Source organism: Anabrus simplex, chromosome 10 (assembly GCF_040414725.1).
Source record: "Anabrus simplex isolate iqAnaSimp1 chromosome 10, ASM4041472v1, whole genome shotgun sequence".
NCBI classification, from domain to species: Eukaryota; Metazoa; Arthropoda; class Insecta; order Orthoptera; family Tettigoniidae; genus Anabrus; species Anabrus simplex.
The window spans coordinates 109,374,633-109,400,552 of record NC_090274.1 but is presented as its reverse complement, the minus strand read 5'-3'; the positions used below and the strand labels follow the sequence as shown (position 1 = coordinate 109,400,552).

General features: G+C 39.0%; 2 protein-coding genes across 2 annotated transcripts in view; one reads left to right on the top strand and one right to left on the bottom strand.

Moving 5' to 3' along the window:
• Nucleotides 1–22,318, bottom strand: part of LOC136882297 (zinc finger CCHC domain-containing protein 8 homolog) — a 154,651-nt gene extending 132,333 nt beyond the window's left edge. Inside the window, exons 1-2 of the mRNA XM_067154867.2 lie at nucleotides 21,930–22,318; nucleotides 14,865–15,072 (exon numbers count right to left, since the gene is read on the bottom strand). Coding sequence (XP_067010968.1) covers nucleotides 14,865–15,072; nucleotides 21,930–22,285 — 564 coding nt within the window. The 5' untranslated portion in view covers nucleotides 22,286–22,318. The remainder of the gene's footprint in view (nucleotides 1–14,864; nucleotides 15,073–21,929) is intronic.
• A 248-nt stretch (nucleotides 22,319–22,566) lies between these two features.
• The window catches only part of LOC136881832 (MORN repeat-containing protein 3-like), a 64,845-nt gene continuing 61,491 nt past the window's right edge, over nucleotides 22,567–25,920 (top strand). The window contains exon 1 of the mRNA XM_067154267.2: nucleotides 22,567–22,711. Within this exon, the coding sequence (XP_067010368.2) occupies nucleotides 22,567–22,711 (145 nt within the window). The remainder of the gene's footprint in view (nucleotides 22,712–25,920) is intronic.

The following is a 25,920-nucleotide window of genomic DNA, read 5'->3' as shown; positions in this document are numbered from 1 at the left end:
ACGCTCCAAAGTTCAGAGCCCCTGGGGCCCCTTTTAGTTGCCTCTTACGACAGACAGGGGATACCGTGGGTGTTATTCTACCGCCCCCACCCACAGGGGGAAGAAGAGCAGGGTACAGCTCCTTCAATCACAATGAATTTCAAAATGCTCATGGATAGAAAAAAAGAATTTGCCCACTAACAAGCGTTGAAACGAGGAGGGTTAAGCAGTAATGCTCAAAAGGATTCACTTTTCCTGCTTTCCTTCTTTCCCCGTATAAAATTATTTTTTTCGTGATATGGTCACTTTTTCGTAATAATTTCCCCTTTGACCATAATGCCGTAATCGTGAAGTGAAATCCGTAATAATTTCTGATAATCCATAATAGTTGGCAAAATTACTGATTGTGAATGATCAAGTTATGGTTCACCTGAAAATACTATAACAATAATTATGAAATGCATGTTTCACCTGCATCATACTCACTGGAACATTAGTGACAGCAGCACTGTACATAGGACCATCCTTTCATTGTTGTAATTATAGTGTAATGTTTTTAACATTGTATTGGATTCACGGGGAAGAAAGGCCGAGGATGAACGACAAAAAAATTTCTTCAAGACTTGGCACAAAATCTTCATTGTGGAGTCCTATTAAAAGAGGTGCATGTTCTGACAGCTCGTAGCACGTGGCGCCGAGCAAAGGAGTGGGAGCGCCGTGTTGCCACACGTTCAGACTAGTTTTATACCATCACAATCAACCCCTTCTCGCTCTGCGCTAGGCGCTGCGGAAAATAATACCCATGTACAGGGATCATGAGAACATTAGAATAACATGAAATATCGTTGCCATTATTCCAAGGTGGTTCAGCAGTAATTTCTTCAGCTCAAATATCCTCATTCCCCTCCCTCAAACACAACATATCGCGACCTTGACCAAATAACTAAGCCGTGCGTCCCCACCACGCTTGCCTTTTTCCTGGTTGCACTCAACGTTTAGCGGCGCTTTAAAAAGGTTGCGACGTTTTGTAGTTCAGTAAATAGCAAGGTGTTAAAAATTATGCTATACTACACAATACTAGAATTTACACTACACTCAAATGCCAGTCTTGATAACAATACAATTATTATAACGAGCACGAACACATAGCACTATAAATACTGTATTTGCTCGCATGTTAACTCGTTCTTTTTGACAAAAGGTAAGTGTGAACGTTTTCAATGCGTGATATATGCGGGGATTTGTGGGTGAAAGATCGTATTCCCGAGAAAAACGTAAAATTTGCATTAGGCTATTGAAAGAAGACAACTTACATACCCTATTCACTGTCACTGCCATCAATCTTAGAGCTATTCTTGCGTGCATCATTCTGATCACCATTCCATATTGCATCGTCCTGACTTCCAACGCATTTGCAATGCCCGTCTTCAAGAAACTCTTCACAATAATGTCTGTCGACATCATAACCCATGCCTACATACCCCAATCACACACGAGTGCAACTGACAACCTCTTTATTTTGCCTGCTGACGTCAGCTCATGCTCCCTTCCTGCCATCCATTCGGCATACGATTTACGTATGTTGTCCTTGAAGGGCTTGTTCACGGAAACATCTAAGGGTTGCAGACAATGTGTGAGTCCACCATGAATTACGAGATCAGCTTTCATTGACCTGAAGACTTTTCTTCGTGTCTTCCACGAAGTGTCCGCGGAAACTCTCCCACACTAGCATTGCTGGGCGTCGAACCAGTCCGTACAAACCCAGTCCTGTACAGGAGGGCCGTCCGTCTGTCCGTCTGTCCGTCCATCCATCCATCCATCCATCCATCCATCCATCCATCCATCCATCCATCCATCCATCCTCTTGAACCCACATATCAATGCCATTGGGAAACTTCGCTTAGGCACTGTTTTTCTACTGAAAATAACGTATGGTGGCAATTTTTTTCCATCAGCAGTTATTGCTCGCATGACAGTGCAACACTGTTTTTCACACCCAGTTGTACGTACAAGGAAGCTAGATTCTCCCTTTTTGTTGATGGTGGTGTTGCATGGCATGTCGAAGTTTATCGGCGTTTTATCTGCATTGCCAAATTGAGATAAGAGGTCATTGTTTTTCTTCCACATTGCTATCATAAGGTATTGAAAATCTATGATTTTGTTGCTGAAATCACTTGGCATTCTCTGGCAGAAAGATGTTCGCCATCGCAGACACAATCTCCTTCGTGTCATGAACCTACAGATCTACTTTCTACAGACCTACTTTCAGATCCGAACAGCTGATTCCTCCTTTAATCGCTAGTTTGTGCGCTTTGAAATGTAGCTTCTCGTGCAAGATACTAAAGCCATCATTTCATAACTTTGTAACGTAATGAAGCAACTCATCTTCCAGCTCAGGAAACTTACCAGTTTTCGGCCCTCTGAATGCCTTACGTGTTCGGTTGGTGGTCTCTAGCGCAGCTTTCTGTTTACGCCAGTAGCGAACATTAAACTCGGTTACACGGAATTCTCGGCCGGCAGCTCTGTTACTATGTTCTTCAGAATAATTATTTAAACCAAAAAAAGGGGTACAAGATATACGCGGTTGCGAGTTATAAGCGAGCAAATAAGGTATTTAGCTGATTTCAAAACACACTATATAGATAATGATAATATCACTCAAGGCAGACACTGTTATACAGCCCAGCCACATGTGCTGTGGTATACTAACTGGCAACGTGGAACTCAGACCAACAACCTCGCGGAGTTTTAAGACAGACAGGGTAGGAAAAGGTAGAGCGCGTGCCTGGCTGGAACTAGCTTAAACAGGAGATGTGTTCTGATTGCCATAGTAACTGCTATCCCTTTCTTCAACGCTGGGAGCTGTCAGAACATGCACGCTGTTTTCATAGCATTACTACGAAACAAAATGAGGAGCCGAGGACAGAGAACAATGGTTGCATAGACAAAGCATTGCCTTTAGATGATGTACTGTAGTGAAAAATGGACACAATATAATTATTTTCTCATTAAGAGCCATTTTTTTCAGATTTGTATGTCACAACGGAACCCATCATGAGGTTTATTGTGTGTAATAGGGATGGTGTATTTTTTCCTTTTCCTTCTGGTGGTTACATTGACTATCAACCGTTTCTTTACTGTCGAATAACTAGATATCATAAATTTCAGCACTGTGACAAGCAATCTTGGCAGTAAGGTGAGAGTTGGTTGATAAGTAATGTTGATGTGGGGAAAATGCCTGCCGAAAGTGGAGGCGACAGCAAGGTATGCACATTGAGCCACATGCTTGCGTGTCAGGTGCCAATGCATTCCAGTATGTTTACGTAAGTGGTTCAGAGGGAGGAGTAGGAGTAAATAAAATTGTATAGACCCTGTGTCTGTACATTGACTATTTTGACAAAATTTTCATACAGTTATCCGTTTCAGGTCTAATAATGACCGTCTACATATTTTTAAGCTTTGGTGTTTGAATACTGCAACTACTGGATACATTTCTATCAAACTTCGTATTTAGAATCCACCTGTCCTGGGGTAGGTTTTAGGGCCAATATTGTTTCTAAATTCCTGAAATGACTGGGGGTTTATATCAAACCGAAACAGTGATTTTGCACTCCCACAAAATACATACAACCAAACTTAATGGAAATCTACCTGCCTTAATGGAAATCCATTTCTAAAACTTTTTCCTCATGCGCATCTTTTCAATAAGGGAGATATCACATTAACGGACCATTTTTCAGTCTGGATTTTTTTTTAATTTTCATTAATTTGTTTGTCCGTTTGTCAAGTTCTTATAACTGGGAAACTAATCTATATATTTCTACCAAACTTTATATCTGTACTTGGGTAGGTATTAAGATCAGTAACATTTCTGAATCCCGGATTGTTTTGCGGGTCTGTAGGAAGTTGAAACAGTGATTTTAACCACCCACAAAAATACATGGAAAACTAATCATTGACCTGTCTCAGTCTCATCCTTGGCTTTGACAATATGAAAGTGACCGAGGTATGAGCGATGCTAGTAATACCATTCCTTACGCAGCCAGTCCCTGTTATGAATGGTATGAAAATAACACTCATAGGGTCAGTTGGTGCACGCATTTCAGTGGGTTTGGCAGACTGATAAGTGAGCAACTTCTGGCTCGGTGAGGAAAGCAACAGAGAAACTACCTCACTCCCCATTTCCCCAGTACACCTCTTCAGTGATGCCTAGGCCATCTATGACAGCTGTTGGCATAGCTGTGGAGGATCAAACCAGCCTTCGGGCTGAATACCCAACATACATACATACATACATACATACATACCAGTCTTACTGGGAATCAATTTCTAAAAGTGTTTTTCTCATTTGCACCTTTTCGATAGGAGGATAGCAAGGAAGTTTTCATTAACCCACCGGTTTACCTAACCGTCGAAGCGACGGGGTAATGCAGCGTCCTGCTTTATCGATGGTAAAGGGAAGGTAGTACGTTAAAAACTCAACAGATGGCATTACAGTCATTCTTTATATCTGAAGGAAGTCTCTTCTGCTTTATTTGAGTCATGTTTAGGGGATTAAGTACATAAATTGAAAATAGCATTGAGCTGATGTCACGGGTGTTCAGTGAGTAAAGATGAGCACGCGCGAGGCTATTACCAAGCGAGAAGTCATGGATATTTTACTGAATAGTGACTGTGAAGATTATAATATATCGGAAAGTTCTATCTGTGAATCTAGTGATGTGGATACGTTATCTGTGCTTAGTGAAGTTAGTGATAGTAATAAGAGTCAAGAAGCAGATGTAAATATTACGAACGTAAATGTTCCAAATCACCGTAAGAATTACTAGGTGAGTTTATAGTGCAAAGTTCATATTTTTCACTGTAACATAGTACATTCCATTGAAATTATTATTTTTTGAGTATTTCTATGAAAGTCTGACAATGTTTGAGCCAGTAGTTGCACTGATATTATCACTTAGGCGCAGTCTTGCATGGACCTTATAAATGGTAATTTAAAGATCCAGAACTGATGTTTATAAGGTAAGCGAATGGGTTAATGGACTGCTTTACAGGATGTCATGTCATTTCAAGTTGGGTTAAATGCTTAACTAGAGCCATTTTACTCTTTTCAATAGAACAGATAATAAAAGAGGTTATCGTCAATGATTGCTTTCATGAGTCTTCAGCCAAAGCACCACTCCCAGTTTCAGATGAACGACTTTATGTATCCGAGAAATAAGGAGAATTATTCACAACTTCGGACCATGAACTGTATCGTTCAATAAACTCTGTGACCTACCCCATTCTGTCTCCACTTTGTTCAGCTTTATCGTACTTCATGTTACTGCCACGTGCTTCCGTAGAACAATATCAGTTTAACAGTTTAACATTTCAATAGAGGCATGCAACTTTGCATAAATTCATAAAGGAATCGTGAAATCGATGACCAATTCTTGTGTGAAGAACGGGTACATAAGCTAGTCTTTAATAAAATCATAAAGCTTGAAGTACAACCAGCAGCGTTTACACAGACATTAAACGACCTCAAAGAAACAAACACTGACATTAAGGACACACATACTGGCAAGTTGTTTAGGGACAACAGATAGGGAATCTGCCATCTGGGGGACTGCCCTAAATGCAGATCTGTGGTGACTGACTGACAAAATTTTCAAAGTTATGATAATAATAATGTTATTGGCTTTACGTCCCATTAACTACTTTTACGGTTTACTGAGATGCCGAGATGCAGGAATTTAGTCCCACAGGAGTTCTTTTACGTGCTAGTAAATCTACCAACACGATGTTGACGTATTTGAGCACCTTCAAACACCATCGGAATGAGCCAGGATCAAACCTGCCAAGTTGGGGTCAGAAGACCAACGCTTTAACCCTCTGAATGACTACCCATACCAGCTTCAGAAAGTGATCTTTGGGGATGAAGAAAGAAACACGAAAGCAGCCACAAAACAAAGAATAGCTCTGGAAACTCAGATCAGAATGCATGAAACAAATGTGGGCAGGGAGGAAGAAGGAACATAGGAAGAACTGAAGTACTGATTTAATGTTCTCTATAAAAGTGCTATTTGATTAAATAAATAAATGAGTGAATGAATGAATGAATGAATAAATAAATGAAAATCCACAGCCTGTTTCCAGTCATTTGGCCGGGTCAGGAATGGAATGAACGAAGTCCCCGCCTAGCGGCAAGGATGGGAATTGTACCGGCTGCCGAAGCCTGTCGCACTCCTCTGGGGCAATGATTACACTGAGTGACAGATGAAATGAAATGATATTGGAGAGTGTTGCTGGAATGAAATATGACAGGTAAAACCAGAGTACCCAGAGAAAAACCTGTCCCGTCTCCGCTGTGTCCAGCACAAATCTCACATGGAGTGACGGGGATTTGAACCACGGAACCCAGCAGCGAGAGGCTGGCGCGCTGCCGCCTGAGCCACAGGGGTAGCAGTGGATTATTAAGCATTATTTTCTGGTCACATTCTTACACAATGAATTGGAGGTTACGCTTGACCATGTGCGACCACGAGGAATGACTTTCTCCGCCATTTTGAGGTCAACAAAACGTTGACCAACTTGAGTGATCAAGACGAAACTCGAAAGTGCGAGTTCAACATTCGCAACCTCTGCGTGCTTAAACATGTGGACGCCAGTCCATCTTTTGTTGTTGTTGCTATTTTGCTTTACGTCGCACCCACTCAAGATAGGTCTTATGGCAATGATGGAACAGGATGCCTAGGAATGGGAAGGAAGAGGCTGTGGCCTTAATTAAGGTACAGCCCCAGCACTTGCCTGGTGTGAAAATGGGAAACCGCGGAAAACCATCTTCAGGGCTGCCGATATTGGGGTTCGAACCCACTATCTTCCGATGCGCGCTCACAGCTGCGCGCTCCAAACCGCACGGCCAACTCGCCCGGTAGTCCACTTTCTGACGGACTTTAATTTTGTGTTCATTAGAAAGGAATTTCATGATTTTGTATCCATAACTAGCTATCACAAGACTTTTTTTTTAACGTTGCACCAACACAGATACAAGACAAATATGCACCACACTAGTCAGTTTCACAAGATTACTTTTTTAACCCAGAAACAGGCTACCATATCAAGCGACAAATATTCAAATATTCGCTACACTTCACCGTACCACTCAACACAAAATGAATTTCCAACTTCTGAATGGAGTACAAAATACACGCACAAACAAGCTCACAGTGTTTCAGGAATCTCGCTTCTAAACGGCAAGCAAAACTAAACATAAATAAAGCAAGCAAGCAAACCAAGTACGGAGGAAGCTGCACGCCAACTCTCCTCCCTCAGTGAAATAGCAACTAAAGTAAGGTTGAGGACTGCCATTAACAAAACTGAGTTCATCACCAACATCTGAGGCAGCCATCTCAATCCCACATGGGGATGCAGTAATAAAAAAGACCAACTCCTACAAATATCTTGGAGAATGGATAACCTCGAACGTTAGTGAGGATGTAGCCATGAAAGCCAGGTGTACCAAACTGGAGAGAGCACTGTAAGAACACTGACAAGTCCAAATCCCTTTCCCTTCACCTCATACTCTGACACTATGAAACCATAGAAAGACATTTGGTGCTGTATGCTTCAGAATGCTTGAACATGGTCAAAAAGGGACAACTCAGGAATTTGGAACTGAAAGAACGAAAGATCCTGAGAAAAATCATGGGCCCCATTAAAGAGGGAGGTGAATACAGAATTAGGCATAACAATGAGCTTTACCAACATTTATAGAGGGTAACATCAGCCATGAGAAAAAGGAGACTTATCTTTTACGGTCTCATAGTCAAAATGGAAAACACCAGACTGACCTCAAGAATCTTCAACACCCTTTCTCGAGGGAATGGGACAAATGTTAAATGTACGAAACTGGTTCGAAAAGACCTAGAATTTTTAAAAATCGATCCCACTGATATATTCAACAGGGATAAATTTAGAATGATGATCAGAATATCCAACACTCTCCAGTCACTGACAGCTGAAACATTGCATCCTGGAGTGGGAGTGAAGTGGACTCAGGAAAGGAAAGCAACCCACAGCACGAAGATTAAGGAATGCTGGAAAAAAGCTCACCAGAGTCAGGAATCAAGAAGTAAGTAAAAATAACCACCTAATCGATACTTTATTAATGCCTCAGGCAAAATAGGGAACTTGCATGATCCGGGGTTTTAATTAAAAATATGCTAATCTGATTCAAAATTTCATGCAGAATTCAAAAATGTGATCAGAATGTACAAATAATAACTCCAAACATGATAAAAATCTACGAAAATGTCACGTCACGCAAGTACGCGATCTCAGTGGTCTGACGTCATCGTACAGGTTGACTGAATTAGCAGACGAAATAACACATAGTGCGCTGTGAGAAGCAGGATACACTTCGCGTATTTCTACTTTACGTTAGTGTCTAGTATGATTAAATTCGAGGTCTATACATCGGATAATAATCTGAGTGGTATATTTTAGACTTAAAATGAATCCTGCGCAGACAGTGAGGCAGAAAACTTATAAATGGTGTAGAGTTCCGATGTGCAATAGCACATCGCATACCATACCAAACAAATTGTTTATACATGTTCCAAAGACGTTAAAACTACGGAGAAATGGATTTTGGCGAGCTGGAAAAATGCTGGTGATATATCGGAAAAGTCTACAGTTTATTTTTTTGAAGATTTTAACGTAAGATGAATTTGTTTGAATTTTCAAATCATTTTTCTATGTCAGCTGTTCTAGTGGTAAAACTTTAAATTTTAATGTATGATGCTTTATTTAAATGCTTCAATTACATCTTGGAATATGAAAGTAATGAACAGTGCATTAAATAATGCTGATTATTAAAGTATTCTCCAAACCTAACCTATGTTTTGGGTGATCCATGTCAAGATAATAAATCAAAGGGGTTATGAACCATTTTGACAGCTCTAATTCTACCAATATATCTTGGCATGGGACAGTTATGTATGTCTTTATTGAAGAGCTTAATTGGTAAAGAAATTTAGGCTATATCTAAATACTCTATAATGTAACAAAGAATAGGTGTGTACATCATGAAAGGAAACAACGTGAATTTAACAAATGTATAACTCTACACAAAACCAATGCTTGTTTGTTGGGGTCTTATAAGTTAACAATGCTCAATTATAATAATCATAATATTAATGAAATAAATAACATAATTGCACACAGGTGAAAATAGTGATGTAGGTGTTTAAAATATTATCCAACTTAGCCTAAGTTTTAGGTTATACAAGCCAAGTCAATAAACCGAAGGGTAAAAATACCGCGCGAGTTGGCCGTGCGGTTAGGAGCGCGCAGCTGTGAGCTCGCATCCGGGAGATAGAAGGTTTTGAACCCCACTGCTGGCAGCCCTGAAGATGGTTTTCCGTGGTTTCCCATTTTCACACCAGGCAAATGCTGAGGCTGTACCTAAGGCCACGGCCGCTTTGTTCCAATTCCTAGGCCTTTCCTGTCCCATCGTCGCCATAAGACCTATATGTGACGGTGTGACGTAAAGCAAACAGCAAAAACCAAAAAAAAGTCACAGCACCCAAAGACATTCCTGTATTGAGCGACTAAAATGTCACCAGGACACTTTTCTTTCCTGATATGCTCAGCTTGTTAAAAGCCAAATGTAATTAATGTTATTGGCTTCACGCCCCGCTAACTACTTCTACGATTTTCGGAGACGCCGATGTGTAGGAATTTAGTCCTGCAGGAGTTCTTTTACATGCCAGTAAATCTACCGACACAGAAACAGACAGAAAAAAGGAACTTTCTTTCATTCGTCAACAGGCTCTACATAATGGTTTCAGTTTGAAATGCATCAATAAAAACATCACTAAATGCAAATACCAACAACAAACTTAAACAGCATTCAGAAAAAGAAAAAGGATATGTAAAATTCACCTTTAATAACCCGAAGATTTACGAAATCACCAACTTATTCAAGAAACACAATACCAAGGTAGTCTTCTCTACAAACAACAACACGAAACATAGATTCTTTAGTCATAATAAAGCTAATAAACTTAAAGATGACGAATTCCAGGAATCGGGTATTTATAAGCTGACTTGTGCTCAATGTAAAAAAACTTACGTGGGACAATCTGGAAGGAACTTCTCAATTAGATATCAAGAACACGTCAATGCTGAAAGATTACATAAAATCAGCTTCATGGTCACTTCCTCTAAAGCATTACTTTGCCAATTTTTATATATTTTTCATCTAAACAGTGTTATGTGGCTGAAGATGTTGATAATATACGAAACATGTACCACTTTTGACCATTAAAAATTGCCTTAAGCAATCATTGTATCGACTAGGTGGAAAATAAATAAATACTTAATTGTGAATGCTGAAAGATACAAAAGATTCTCTGCCATGGGATCCCATATGAAAGAGTCCAACCACAAATTCACCAATATAAAACAGGACCTTCAAATTATCTGTATGATTAATAAAGGTAATCTTATGAACAACCTGGAAAACATCCACATCGTTCTTGATAAATTGGAAAACGGTGAAGAGAATCTCAACGAAAACAACGAGCATAAAAACATCTTATATGAGAATATTAGCAAATACTTAGAATGGGTAGACATGAAACAGACTAGACGAACGAGAGATATAATCAAACACGACATCGCACAAGCACAGCCCAATCTCCCTCCTCTCTCACATGTTATTTTAGATGACGATAAAACTGTACTTCCCTTCTCTCCAGAGCTATCCATGAACTGTCAAACTGTATCACATCGTTACTTCACCTGGTCGCGCTCAAAGACAGACCCTCTAGACAGCGCAGAATAAACATCTTTTCCAAACAAGAACGAGAGGCAAGATGACCTATTCTGATGACCTCCATTTTTATCAAAGGAGTCTCCAAAGAACTTTTATTTGTGCTTAATGTCATAATGTTTTTCTTTTCAGTTCTTTATTTATACAGCTGAAGAGGACCACTAAGTGGTCGAAACATGTCCTGTAAGTTTTAATTTTATTCAATTTTGCCTGAGGCATTAATAAAGTATCGATTAGGTGGTTATTTATACTTACTTCTTGATTAAACATCGATACGGTCATGAAATGGACAACTTGTAATAGAGTCAGGAATCACGTGGTCCAAGGGGTTTCAACGAAACAAGAAGAAGAAATAAATAAATAGTATTGAACATCTGTTGATTCATCCGTTTTAAGCTACCTTCTACAAGTTCACATTCTTTTCTAACACACTGGTTTGTAGCACCGAATGCTGCAATATTTCCCTGCCCTAGCAGTCTGCTTCGTTAGGGTAACATAAAGGCCTTCCTCTGTGCCTTCCTCATCACAGTTTCGAGTAATTAAATTTCGCTTCTCACTACACACAGTAATTCCCCATTTTCTTTTTTTTGTCGCAATACCCTCATTTTACAAAGAATGGTCAGCTACAGCTAGCACTATGATTTCCGCTCAGAAATTGACCAAAGCAAAGCACAACACACGAGGCCGCTGAGACCCACTCCTTCCCGCACCCCTGTCTCAAGAGACTTATCTTGCGGACATAGTAAATGATGTGCTATAACTTGTTGCATGTTTTTATTTTAAAATCATAACAAACACTGAAAATGGCAAGTCTCCAGGGAGTAAACAAGTGGCAGAGTGTTAATAAGTAGATGAGAGTACATAAATAAATGACAACGTGCAGTTGAGAATTGACAATAGAGATGGGATTTTGTGCTCTGCCATGTTAAGAAAACAAGGTAAAACTCTAAGTTTCGCAATGAACTTTGCTCCGACTGTTCCCGAGGAAGTCTTCTACAATAATGAGGGTTTGAATTTAAGATTAAGCTCCATTTAAGATGTTCATCATACCATTTCTGCGTGAGGAGTTTCAGAGAGGACATCAAACAAATCAGGGACGAATGTGGTAGAAGAAATGAATACAGATTAATAAAATAAAGTGCAAACAACAAAAACCACATAAATACCTCAAAGTCCAAGAACAAAAGACTGAAATAGTAACAAATTCAATAGGAACAAATTCAAACATCTCTGAGAATCCTAATCCAAAGTACCTCGGGGTAACGCCTGACCAAACCCTATCTTATAGAAAGCATCTTGAAAACCTCGGATCTAAGTTGAGATCACGTAATAATATTCTGTTTAAATTGTGTGGAACTTCATGGGGTGCTTCAGCGGACACATTACGACGTACTGCGCTTGGCCTCGTGTATTCTGCAGCTGAATACTGCTCTTCAGTATGGCTTAACAGTTGCCACGTTAAGAAAGTCGATGTACAACTTAACACCACCATGCGTATCATCTCTGGTACTCTGAAGCCTACTGCAACGCACTGGCTGCCAGTCCTGTCCCACATTGCTCCACCAAGCCTGCGACGTTCAAGAGCCCTTGTTCAAGAATATGATAAGATCATGTCCAATCCAACTCTACCTATCCATAGAGATGTTGCAGATTTCTGGAGAAAAGGCTGAAATGCCGTAAGCCACCGATGAAAACAGCTAAGAATCTAATGGATGCTGGTTTCAATTTAAAAGAGGAATGGAAAGAGCAATGGATTCGTACAGCTCCGGAGTGGCCAAGCCACTTTAATCCAAACCACGCCCCAGCTGGTTTCAGTTTGCCTAGAAGAACGTGGGCATCACTAAACAGGTTCCGCACAAAGTGTGGAAGATCTGCATTCTCCCTTCACCAGTGGGGCTTCAGGGACTCTCCCGCGTGTGATTGTGGTGCTTTAGTCCAGACCATGTATCACATAATGGACGAATGCCCTCTGCGTGCTTATGGTGGAGACCGAAAAGACTTTGCTGATGTCTCAGTATCCCTAGTGCAGTGGATAAACAATTTAGATATTCATGTGTAATTGTTCCCTACTTACCATGTATTCTTCGCAGGTTTTTCTTTTGTATAATATTGTATATACTTGTCCATTCTGTAAATTCCATACACTTAATAATAATAATCTCTGAGAATGGATTATTTGGAATGCTGTGTAATGCAAAGCAATGGAATCCTGGGAAAATAAACTTGAACTGGCCTTGCAGCTCATGGGGGTCCAAAATTAAAAATTATAAAACAGTGATTAAACCAGAAGCACTATACACAGCAGAAATACTAAACATGAATTTCAAACGCCAGATGGAGAAACTTGAGCTAAAAGAAACGAAAATTCAACAAGATAACATACATCAAGAATATATATATATATATTTTTTTTTTGCTAGTTGCTTTACGTCGCACCGACACAGATGGGTGTTATGGCGACGATGGGACAGTGAGGGGCTAGGAGTGGGAAGGAAGTGGCCGTGGCCTTAATTAAGGGACAGCCCCAGCATTTGCCTGGTGTGAAAATGGGAAACCACAGAAAACCCTCTTCAGGGCTGCCGACAGTGGGGTTCGAACCCACTATCTCCCGAATACTGGCCGCACTTAAGCGACTGCAGCTATCGAGCTCGGTTACATCAAGAATGAAACGTTCTACAAGAAAATTGAAAAAAACTCTCAGATACTATGAGATAAAGATAAATTTTTCGGTCATCTTCTCAGAATGAACTCTAATAGATTAGCCAACCAAATCTTTCACTTCTTCTGCAACTGCAAAACAAAACTCAACTGATTTAAAGAACTGAAAAAGACCTAGGCCTAGTAGAGTTAAAAATTACAAAAAATTCACTATTCGATCAAACAGCTAAAGTAATAACTAAAGACAAAAATATAGGGTTCCAACACAAATCTACATTAAAAGGCAAACCTATTATCTTGGAAGACGAGAGGAAATGAAGATCAGAAAGAATGAAGAAATACTGGACACTACGAAAAGAACGCACAAGGAAGTGATGGATTCAATGTACCCCAAAGAGGGTGAAATGAAAGATAATAATAATAATAATAATAATAATAATAATAATAATAATAATAATAATAATAATAATAATAATAATGTTATTTGCTTTATTTGCCCACTAACTACTTTTACGGTTTTCGGAGACGCAGAGGTGATGGAATTTTGTCCTGAAGGAGTTCTTTTATGTGCCAGTAAATCTACCAACACGAGGCTGACGTATTTTAACACCTTCAAATACCACCGGACTGAGCCAGGATTGAACCTGCCAACTTGAGGTCAGAAGGCCAGCACCTCAACCGTCTGAGCCACTCAGCCAGGCATAAGAATAAGAAAATGCAATGACAGACAACAGCATAGAATAGAACAGAGCTGAAGAACAAAAAGAAAGTATGTGGAGAAAACCATAGGATAATAATAATGAGACACGGTGTGTGAGGGGCATAACCGGTGTATACACATTATGAAAGTGACATTAACACATAACTTAGAATGAACCACCAGGTGATGAAGAACGTATGAATTTGGAAAGCACCAAAACGAAATAACAATATAGAAAGGACAGGGAAGAGAACTACCTACGTAAATCCTTAATGACTGGTAACTACGTATTAATTGAAGCCAGTGTCCCTGTTGAAATTGTTAGGAATTTTACGTATTTCCACAGCTTCCATATAATCCTAGACCTTTAGTGTTTAATGTGAGTAAGACCTCGAACATCCTGGAACACAACATCACGACCGGACGATGGGGCATGCTATTGCTGACTTGTCTGGCTGGTTGAGACGGGTATTCTTTAATGCGAGTCCCAATGGACCAGCACGTTTGGCCAATGTATACCTTGCCTCAAGTACAGAGAATTTTGTACACCCCAGGGTGTAATAGTACTTTTGTCTACAAGAACGGGCCGTGAAAGCATCAATGATAATCACAGAGATGGTATACACAGCCCAACATGTCATTAATTTGTAACATTTGTAACACAATGGTGTGCTGCATGAATCACGTCTCATGCTTGGAGCTTACCTGACTATATGTTGGAACATCTAAGCTGATCTTCGACGCTGGATCTTTATCGATGGTGAAGAGCGACGAGTCGTCTATGAGGATTTCTTCATCCTGGGAATCTTCCCAAATGTCGAGTTCCAAATCAGAAATATCACACTCCTCGCTCTCGGGATCATGTTTCTTGATCAAGTCCTTCAGAAACAATTTAAGTGACTTTCTGTACTTCCTGTATCAGAACAAAGAAAGAAAATATAACAGTAAACCACACAAAGGAAGAAGAAAAAGAACAATTAGAAATTCTGAGCACCACTGAAAATAATTGCTTGAACCTTGTATTTGTATATCTTCAGCATTCAGTTTGCAAGCCTCTTTCCTATGCGGCCTTGTTTAGTCCTGCACCTCTTATCTACAATCATCCCCCTAGTCTCCCACTACTTCTCTTTCCATGCACGGCAGAGTCTATTAAATCTCCAAGATAAAATATCCTCTGCTATTCATCTCACACGATTCCACCAATTACTGACTATTAATCTCATGTTTGATCCATATCGACAGTTTAACTTTTTACAAACCGTCAAATTGTATTAAATTTATTAGGCCTACCACACATAGTTTGATCAAAATTTTTTTAAGTAAAGACATTTAAAAGTGTATCAATTTTGGCCGACCCGGTGGTGTAGCGTGCCTGCCTCTCACCCAGAGGCCCCGGGTTCAATTCCCGGCCAGGTCAGGGATTTTTACCTGGATCTGAGAACTGGTTTTGAGGTCCACTCAGCTTACGTGATTACAATTGAGGAGCTATTGGACAATGAGATGGCAGCCCCAGTCTAGAAAGCCAAGAATTACGGCCGAGAGGATTCGTCGTGCTGACCACATGACACCTAATCTGCATGCCTTCGGGCTGAGCTTCACAACTGAGTTTCTATTTTCCCCCACCTTGTCGATACATTAGTTGCTTGGTACACCAAGGCCCTTCAAGGACTGTAGTGCCATTTGATTTTGAAAATCCATATCTTGATTTCTAACAAAGGTAGAACCGAGAAAATAAAACAATAAATATACTAGATCTATATCTTAACAAAATTTCATGTTATCTCAGACAATAGGGAACATGCATGATCCGGGGTTTTAATTAAAAATATGCTAATCTGATTCAAAATTGCATGCAGAATTCAAAAATGTGATTAGAATGTACAAATAATAACTCCAAACATGATAAAAATCTATGAAAATGTCACGTCACGCAAGTACGCGATCTCATTGGCCTGACGTCATCGTACAGGTTGACTGAATTAGCAGACGAAATAACACATAGTGTGCTGTGAGAAGCAGGATACACTTCGCGTATTTCTACTTTACGTTAGTGTCTAGTATGGTTAAATTCGAGGTCTATACATTGGATAATAATCTGAGTGGTATATTTTAGACTTAAAATGAATCCTGCACAGACAGTAAGGCAGAAAACTTATAAATGGTGTAGAGTTCCGATGTGCAATAGAACATCGCATACCATACCAAACAAATTGTTTATAAACGTTCCAAAGACGCTAAAACTAGGGAGAAATGGATTTTGGCGAGCTGGAGAAATGCTGGTGATATACCGGAAAAGTCTACAGTTTATTTTTTTGAAGATTTTAACGTAAGATGAATTTGTTTGAATGTTATGTATGCCTTTATTGAAGAGCTTAATTGGTAAAGAAATTTAGGCTATATCTAAATACTCTATAATGTAACAAAGAATAGGCGTGTGCATCATGAAAGGAAACAACATGAATTTAACAAATGTATAACTCTACACAAAACCAATGCTTGTCTGTTGGGGTCTTATAAGTTAACAATGCTCAATTATAATAATTATCATAATATTAATGAAATAAATAACATAATTGCACACAGGTGAAAATAGTGATGTAGGTGTTTAAAATATTATCCAACTTAGCCTAAGTTTTAGGTTATACAAGCCAAGTCAATAAACCGAAGGATAAAAATACCGCGCCGGTTGGCCGTGTGGTTAGGAGCGCCCAGCTGTGAGCTCGCATCCGGGAGATAGTGGGTTTTGAACCCCACTGTCGACAGCCCTGAAGATGGTTTTCCGTGGTTTTCCATTTTCACACCAGGCAAATGCTGAGACTGTACCTAAGGCCACGGCCGCTTTGTTCCCATTCCTAGGCCTTTCCTGTCCCGTCGTCGCCATAAGACCTATATGTGACGGTGTGACGGAAAGCAAACAGAAAAAAAAAAAAAAAAGTAAAAGTCACAGTACCCAAAGACATTCCTGTATTGAGCGACTAAAATGTCACCAGGACACTTTTCTCTCGGACTCAGCGAGGGATTTCACCTCTACCACTTCAAGGGCAGTGTCCTGGAACGTGAGACTTTGAGTATGGTGATGAAACTGGTGAGGAGGGCCATTACCTCGCCCAGGCGACCTCACCTGTTATGCTCAACAGGGGCCTTGTTGGAGGATGGGAGGATCGGAAGGGGTAGACAAGGAAGAGGGAAGGAAACGGCCGTGGCCTTAGGTGCGTGGAGGAGAAGTAGGAAAATACGAAAAACCACTTCGAGGATGGCTGAGGTGGGATTCGAAACCCTTCTACTCAGTTGACCTCCCGAGGCTGAGTAGACCCCGTTCCAGCCCTCGTACTATTTGTTTTCAACTTTCATGGCAGAGCCGGGAATCGAAACCGGGCCTCCGGGAGTGGCACACATTAACCACTACACCACAGAGGCGGACTAGTACTATAATGCTACCTATATGTTTATGTTAGTGCTGAAATCCGATTTCTTACTTTACTAATGCCGAAAGCCCGAAAATGTAATGTTATTCTTTAATAGGGGAATCAGTCTAGAAGGAAATGTTGAAAGTGATGTGATATCTATCCAGGTTCGTTGTTATCCTAATACTATGGGTTGCAGTACATTGCACGTATATAAAAGACGCCACTTACAAACTTGGTTGTTATCCGCGAATTTCTGCGGCAACAAAAACTCACTATTTTTCAAGAATGATGACATTTACACATGATAGATTGTCTGACTGTGCTGTTTTGAACCTTTCTTCTATCATTTTGAAGTTATTCGCGATCATGAATAATAAACAATCGGCTTTTAGCAACGGCTGATGCACAACGGCTGGTAGAGCTCCATGCGGTACTGGATCGTGACGTCACAGCGCGCCGCTTACGTCAGAGGCCGTTTCACTCGCCTTGCGGAAAGGCACTATTAAATATTTTTTTATTGGTAGAAAACAAGGCAACATGCCACAATGTAATACATTTACGTACTATTTCATTGGTGTACTTTTCAATAAAAATATTTTTGAAAATGATGCATGTTCCCAATTCCAGAGAAACCAGGATGTAAGTCTGTTAAATTTAACATTTAACTCCCCTTTATAATGCGTTTCTTTACAGATATGTTAGAGAGCTGAATTGTTATATTCAGTATTCGACACAGTGGAGCCATGGAAAGTATGGCTTCATTTTCAACAAAATATGTAGTGGAAATTTCCAAGTTCCCATGAAGGGAATTAGATTATTTTCCGCCAATAGAGCATAGGCCCTATAAAAAATCAGATAAAAAATTAGATGTATAGCTTTTCCGGCGTTTGCTCTATTAACCAACGTTTCGTCTTAGGTCTGACACTAGACTCTTCAGAGTGGGATGTGTCAGACCCTACCCACTGACGGTGGGGTGTATGCAGGTGAACTTATCAAAGCCTATTTATGAGGTACAGTCTGATAACTGCATATGGGAGATAAAACTCCGCAATGGAATTAATGCCCGCCTAGCAATTCCGAATGGAAATTCTAAGTTCCCATGAAGGGAATTAGATTATTTTCCACCAATAGAGAATATCAAAAATCAGATAAAAAATTAGATGTATGGCTTTTCCGGCGTTTGCTCTATTAACCAGCGTTTCGTGTTAGGTCTGACACTAGACTCTTCAGTCCCCAGCGTCAGTGGGTAGGGTCTGACACATCCACACAGTCTTGCAGAACTGTACCTCGAGTAGAAAATTTGATCAATCGAGAACATTAAATTGTACAACTGTGATAGAATATTGTTCCTCTTGTGCTTGAAAAAAGGAGCTCCCCACTGGCGCCATTGGCTTGGCTTTACTCAGATGATAAGCTTATACTCTTACTGTATAGTTTCGAGATATCACATGTACACTCCATTTATTTCATTATTTATTTTTACAAGTTATTTCACAATAATAATACAATTATAGTTCATGTTTCGCCGCAGCGTGCTAAGTTGGGTTCATCAGTTGGTAAATAGCACACCTACCAAGACGCATGTCTGGTGCATATCGTGGAAGCCACTGCTGGCAACCAGCAATGCTAGTTGTTTTCCGTCGCACCGACACAGATAGGTCTTACGGCGACGATGGGACAGGAAAGGGCTAGGAGTGGGAAGGAAGCGGCCATGGCCTTAATTATGGTACAGCCCCAGCATTTTCCTGGTGTGAAAATATAAAACCATGGATACCATCTTCAGGGCTGTTGAAAGTGGGGTTCAAACCCACTATCTCCCGAATGCAAGTTCACACTTGCCCGCCCCTAACCACACAGCCAACTCTTAGTATTTTAACATGTAATCAACATCTAAATCTAGTTTGTGTTTTATGAGAATAGAAGTGAATTTGCCTTCACGTTGGCATTCCTGAATTTTGCTTATATGAAATAGAATAAATTGTTTTAGACAATGGGAAGAAAGTGCCAATTTGTTGTTCTTAACTTTTAATGTGTTAATGCTGTATATTTTTAATTTACATACATAGGGCCTATGTCTTTTTTAGTTTGAAATTTATATTTTGATCTCAATTTGTATCTGAGGATCTCCTTGAAGATGAACGGAACATTTACCATAATTTACATATGAATGCATATTCCATTTAAATTGAGTCAATATCAAACCAGTATTGAAAAGGTGGACCAAATACAGCTCTGAAAAAGGGTATTATTAAATCTAATTTGCTGCTAGTCACTGTAAAAGTTGAGTTTAACTAACTTAAATGTGAATACCAAACTTGCATTATTACCAAGATGTTCACTAGAAGAATGATAGGCCCTAGAGCAAAAAGTGATGTTTTTTTAAAATTTAAAACACAAAATACACAAATGTTAATTAAATTTAACTAGGCCTTAGATGAAATACGGGAAGTAGACCTACATCAGAATCTGTCATCAATTACTAAATCAAAACATAGGGAAGTTATATATAGGCCCTAAGTAGTTCATCACATCAATTTGTGGTAATACATTTAGGTGGTGTCTAGTATTTTCAAATAAGGACAATGGACTCAGATGAAGAGGATTTGGCCCTTTGTTATTGCCACTGTTGCTTCTTGGTATGACTTAGAAATGCAGTTTTATTAGACACATTTCCTCCCCTCATCCTGCTCATTTCTTCAAAAGCAAACCACTTTGAAGTACGGTATAAACTTAGTCTGCTCCCGACCAGACTTCTGATTTTTTTGCAATACTCGACTGTACTGGGAGTAGAGGGGCGCTAGGTTTTTTTTCAATGCATTCGCGGGAACAATTATAGATAATTTAGAGTTCCTGGAAACTATTGGCTTTCTTCGCTTTATCTCTGTATTCCTTTGATGAGACATCCCACAAACCAGGCCTTTCTATTATATCATTAATTAAGTCCAAAGTAATCTTGGTCCACTCCATTTCTGACTATAAATTTGAGTATAGTGCAGAGAGAACGACACACGTGCGCGAACCGGTACTGTATTTGTAGCTTATAACAAAGAGAATGAGTGTTGCGGAGTGTTGTAACTATGATCCTACTTCACGAGAAGCACATCGTTTGCGTCGTATGGCTATCTGTTGACATGGAAACGACAAGGAAGTTGCTGCATTTGTGCCAACATCTCACAAACAACGAATTGACTTGACTTGGAGCGGAAAACACGCCAACATGTTAAAAGTGTTAACCTCAACATTCTGAGTTAACATGCAAAGTCAATTGGAAGACACAATCACAATATACATGTCAATTGTAACATGTTAAATTTAACATGTTGGTGTAAAATGTTAATCAATGGAGACCGGCCTATAAGCTACAAATACAGTACCGGTACGCGCATGTATGTCGTTCTCTCTGCACTATACTCCAATTTATAGTCAGAAATGGAGTGGACCAAGATTACTTTGGACTTAATGATATAATAGAAAGGCTTGGTTTGTGGGATGTCTCATCAAAGGAATACAGAGATAAAGTGAAGAAAGCCGACAGTTTCCAGGAACTCTAAATTATCTATAATTGTTCCCGTGAATGCATTGAAAAAAACCTAGCGTCCCTCCGCTCCCAGCACAGTCGAGTATTGCAAAAAAAATCAGAAGTCAGGTGCGGGAGCAGACGAAGTTTAGCCTATACTTCAAAGTGGTTTGCTTTTGAAGCAATGAGTAGGATCAGGGGAGGAAATGTGTCTAATAAAACTGCATTTCTAAGTCATAACAAGAAGTAACAGTGGCAATAACAAAGTGCCAAATCCTCTTCATCTGAGTCCATTGTCCTTATTTGAAAATAATAGACACCACCTAAATGTATTACCTCCATTTGATATGATGAACTACTTAGGGCCTATATATAAACAAAGAAAGTCAAGTTTAACATGTCTATTAAGTGTGTACACAACGTTAAATGAAACAGTATTCAACATTTAACATTGAACATGTTGATGGTGTCACCAGTTAACATTTAACACTTTTAACATGTTGTTGTTAAATGTTAATCAACCAAACAAGCCCGGTCAGATGATTTACCGGATCAGCTGACGACAGATGACGTTCGCGCACCACGACTTGCAGCAGTGATACAAGCTTGGTTCTTGAGTTTACAAAGGTTAAAAGTTACCCAAAAGCTCGAAACAGAAAGCAGAACACACATAAACAAACCATTACGCATGCCATAACCAGAAGAAAGTAAATAAAACTGTACCTGGTTGAAAACGTGAATACGTAAGCGAACACAGCAAACAATAAACATGACTTTACTCACAAGAAATATAACGCCTTAATTCAAAATGTCACCAAAACTGTCACTGACGAAAATGTTACTAACCTCGCAACTTCTTCATTTCGGAAAGTAATACTAATTATAGGTCCATTACCGCCTTTCTGTTCTTTTACCTTCCTTCCAGAACCACTCGGTGTTTCATTTAAGTCACCTGAATCATTTAACGAAAGTTCATGTTTCGATCGAATGGTTATAATTTCCAGATCTTCACGATTATCCAGGGGAGACATTCCTGATATAGGTACCGGTTTCCCTTTTTCTGAAGCACTTCCTCCATTACAGTCCGAATCAGCACTTTCCCCATCAATTGAGATACAGCTCATAGAGCTGGAATCGTTAATCAACTCATCGACTACACGTTTACTTTCCAGCACACTAGACAATTTGTTTTTATCGGCCATTCTGAACAAATTCTGAAACAAGTGAATGCATCCTCAAACCAAAACCGACTAAAACTCTGCACTTGTTCGAACAGCAAATCGATTTGTACTGGTTGCAAATAAATCGATTTTTTCACTCATCTCTCGACCAGTTTCAACCCCACCAGTCGTCATGACAACGAGAAGTGAGTCGGTTTTTGACATCCTATGGTAGGGCCTTTCTAACCTTCAGTGGTGCGAGTGAATAAAATTTTATGATGGAACGAATTAATTGTGACGATTAGTAACGAAAATTATTAAATATGCCATTTCTAAAAAGTCGTAATAAGATAGAGCCACCATGGAAGAAATGGGAAAAAATTACCTTTAAAACCGGACTCCGCCACGCTGTATTCGCTGTAATCGGAGATAAATATATTGGTGAATGGAAAGACAATAAGAAACATGGTATAGTGAGTATACTAAAGCTTATGTAACTTAGAATTAGCTCGTTCATGGGATTCTTTAAATACATACTGTATTAGCTTTCAAAAGAATTCAGGGGGTTTATTCATAAATTGCGCGATTGCATGTGGATGAATTTATTTTTACTCTTTGACCTACACCGTACTTCCTAATTACTCCTTCTTCAACATTAGATATATATATATGTAATAGCTTGTCCTGACTGACTGACTGATTCATCATCGCCGAGCCAAAACTACTGGACATAAAGAAATGAAATTTTGGGGATATATTCACATTATGATGTAGGTGCTCGCTAAGAGAGGATTTTTGGATATTCCTTCGGTAAGGGGGTGAAAAGGGGGGGAGAAATTTTAAAATGAGTGTATCTATATCTCAAAACTTTAAACGTTTATAGATGTGAAAATTGGTATTTAGAATCTTCTTTAAAAATAAGGAAACACGTATTTTTTTGTTTTCAGAAAATCCCAATAGGAGGGGTGAAAAAGGGTGAAAATGGGGGGAAATGGGTTGAATGCCTTTAATCAGGACACCGGTACTTATATATCAGAAACTGAAGATATTACAGACCTCAAAATTGGTACTTTTGATGTCTTTTAAAAATAAAGAAACACGTATTTTTTTTGTTTTTGGAAAATCCAATTAATGGGAGGGTGAAAAGGGGGTGAATTTTTAAAATGAGTGAATCTATATCTCGAAACTTTTAAAGTTTGCTGATGTAAAAATTGGTATTTAGAATCTTCATTAAAAATAAAGAAACACGTATTTTTTTGTTTTCGGAAAATCGCAACAGGAGGAGTGAAAAGGGGTGAAAATGGGTTGAATGCCTTTAATGAGGCTACTTATATCTCAGAAACTGAAGATATTACAGACCTGAAAATTGGTGTTTGGGATCTCCTTTAAAAATAAAGGAGCACTAATATTTTTTGTTTCTGGAAAACCCAATTAAGGGGGGTGAAAAGGGGGGCAATATTTTAAAATGAGTGTATCTATATCTCAAAACTTTTAAAGGTTATAGATGTAAAAATTGGTATTTAGAATCTCCTTTAAGAATAAAGAAACACGTATTTTTTGTTTTCGGAAAATCGCAATAGGAGGAGTGAAAAGGGGTGAAAAATGGGTTGAATGCCTTTAATGAGGCTACTTATATTTCAGAACCTAAAGATATTACAGACCTGAAAATTGGTGTTAGGGATCTCCCTTAAGAATAAAGAAACACGTATTTTTTTGTTTGTGGAAAATCCAATTAATGCGGGGGGGTGAAAAGGGGGTGATTTTTTAAAATGAGTGTATCTATATCTCAAAACTTTTAAAGTTTATAGATGTAAAAATTGGTATTTAGAATCTCTTTTAAAAATAAAGAAACACGTATTCTTTTGTTTTCGGAAAATCCCAATAGGAAGGGTGTAAAAGGGTGAAAAATGGGTTGAATGCCTTTCATGAGGCTACTTATATTTCAGAACCTGAAGATATTACAGACCTGAAAATTGGTATTTTGGATCTACTTTAAAAGTAAAGAAACACGTATTTTTTCGTTTTTGGAAAATCCAAATATTGGGGGGTGAAAAGGGGGGGTTAATTTTTTGAAATGAGTGCGTCTACATCTTAAAACTGTAAAATTTACAGATGTAAAAATTGGTAGTTAGAATTTCCTCTAAAAATAAAGGAACACGTATTTTTTTGTTTCCTGTAAATCCTAATAGGAGGGGTGTAAAAGGGGTGAAAAATGGGTTGAATGCCTTTAATGGGGATACATATATCTCAGAAACGAAAGATATTACAGAACTGAAAATTTGTATATGGGATCTCCTTTGAAAATAAAGAAACACGTAATTCTTAGTTTTTGGGAAATCCAATTAATGGCGGTTAAACAGGAGTGACAAATTGGGGTGAATTTTTTGAAAGACTATATCTACAGAATATCTTGGAAACGTAAAATGTTACAGACGTAAAAAGTGGGTGTTTGGAATCCCCTGTAAATGTAAATAAACATAGGTGATTTGTTTTCGGAAACTCCACTTAAGGGGAACTCAAAAGGGGTGAAATTTTAAAATGAGAATTTTTACAGTATATCTAAAAAAACTTAACATGTTACAGAAGTGAAGGTATTTTTATCTCTATTAAACATAAAGAAACGTGTGTTTTTAGTTTTCGGAAATACCACTAGGGTGGAGGGGGTTGGTAAAAGTGACTGAAAATGGTGTTGAATTCTTTTAATTAGGCTACTGATATCACAAAAATTAAGACGTTACAGACGTGAAATTTGATATTTGCAATCTGCTTTAAAAGTAAAGAAACACGTATTCTCGGAAAATCCAATGAAGGGGGGGGGGAGAATTGAAAAATTAATTGGCTTAATTGTATGAGAATACATACATCTAATAAAAACTAAAGTTGTTACAGACGTGAAAATTCGTATTTGGATCTCCTTAAAAACAAAGAAAAGCGCGTTTTGGTGGGGAAACCATCTTGGAGGGCGGGAGTGTAAAGGAGTTGAATTCCTTTCATGAGGACACATAAATCAAAAACTGAAGAAGTTAGAGTCGTGATCATTGGTATTTAAGAAGATCCTTTACTATTAAAGAAACAAGTATTTTTTGCGGGAAAATTCACTTGGGGGGGGGGAGTAGTGCTATGAAGTGCAGAAAGTAAATTATTTTTATTGGGATACTTATATCTCAAAACTGAAGGTAATAGACGTGAACATTGGTGTTTGGAATCTCCCTTAAACATAAAGAAACAAGCATTCTTTTAATTTTTTTTGGGGGGGGGGTTGGCGGTAAATAAACTTAACGGCGGTGGGAGTAGAAGGAGGTGAGACCAATTGATTTTACTGTTATTAATGTACTTATAAGGATCCTCCGTTGCTCAGGCGGCAGCGCGCCGGCCTCTCACAGCTGGGTTCCGTGGTTCAAATCCCGGTCACTCCATGTGACATTCGTGCTGGACAAAACGATGGCGGGACAGGTTTTCTCCGGATATTCCGGTTTTCCCTGTCATCAGCCATTCCAGCAACACATAATAATAATAATAATAATAATAATAATAATAATAATAATAATAATAATAATAATAATAATATTCCGGACCGTCGTCAGATGTGCGGACCGCGCTGGAAACGGCTCCTGGACGTGTAATGTCTAAGAATGCAGTCCGGCCGCTGGTTCAGTGCCGCCAAGGCACCCAATATG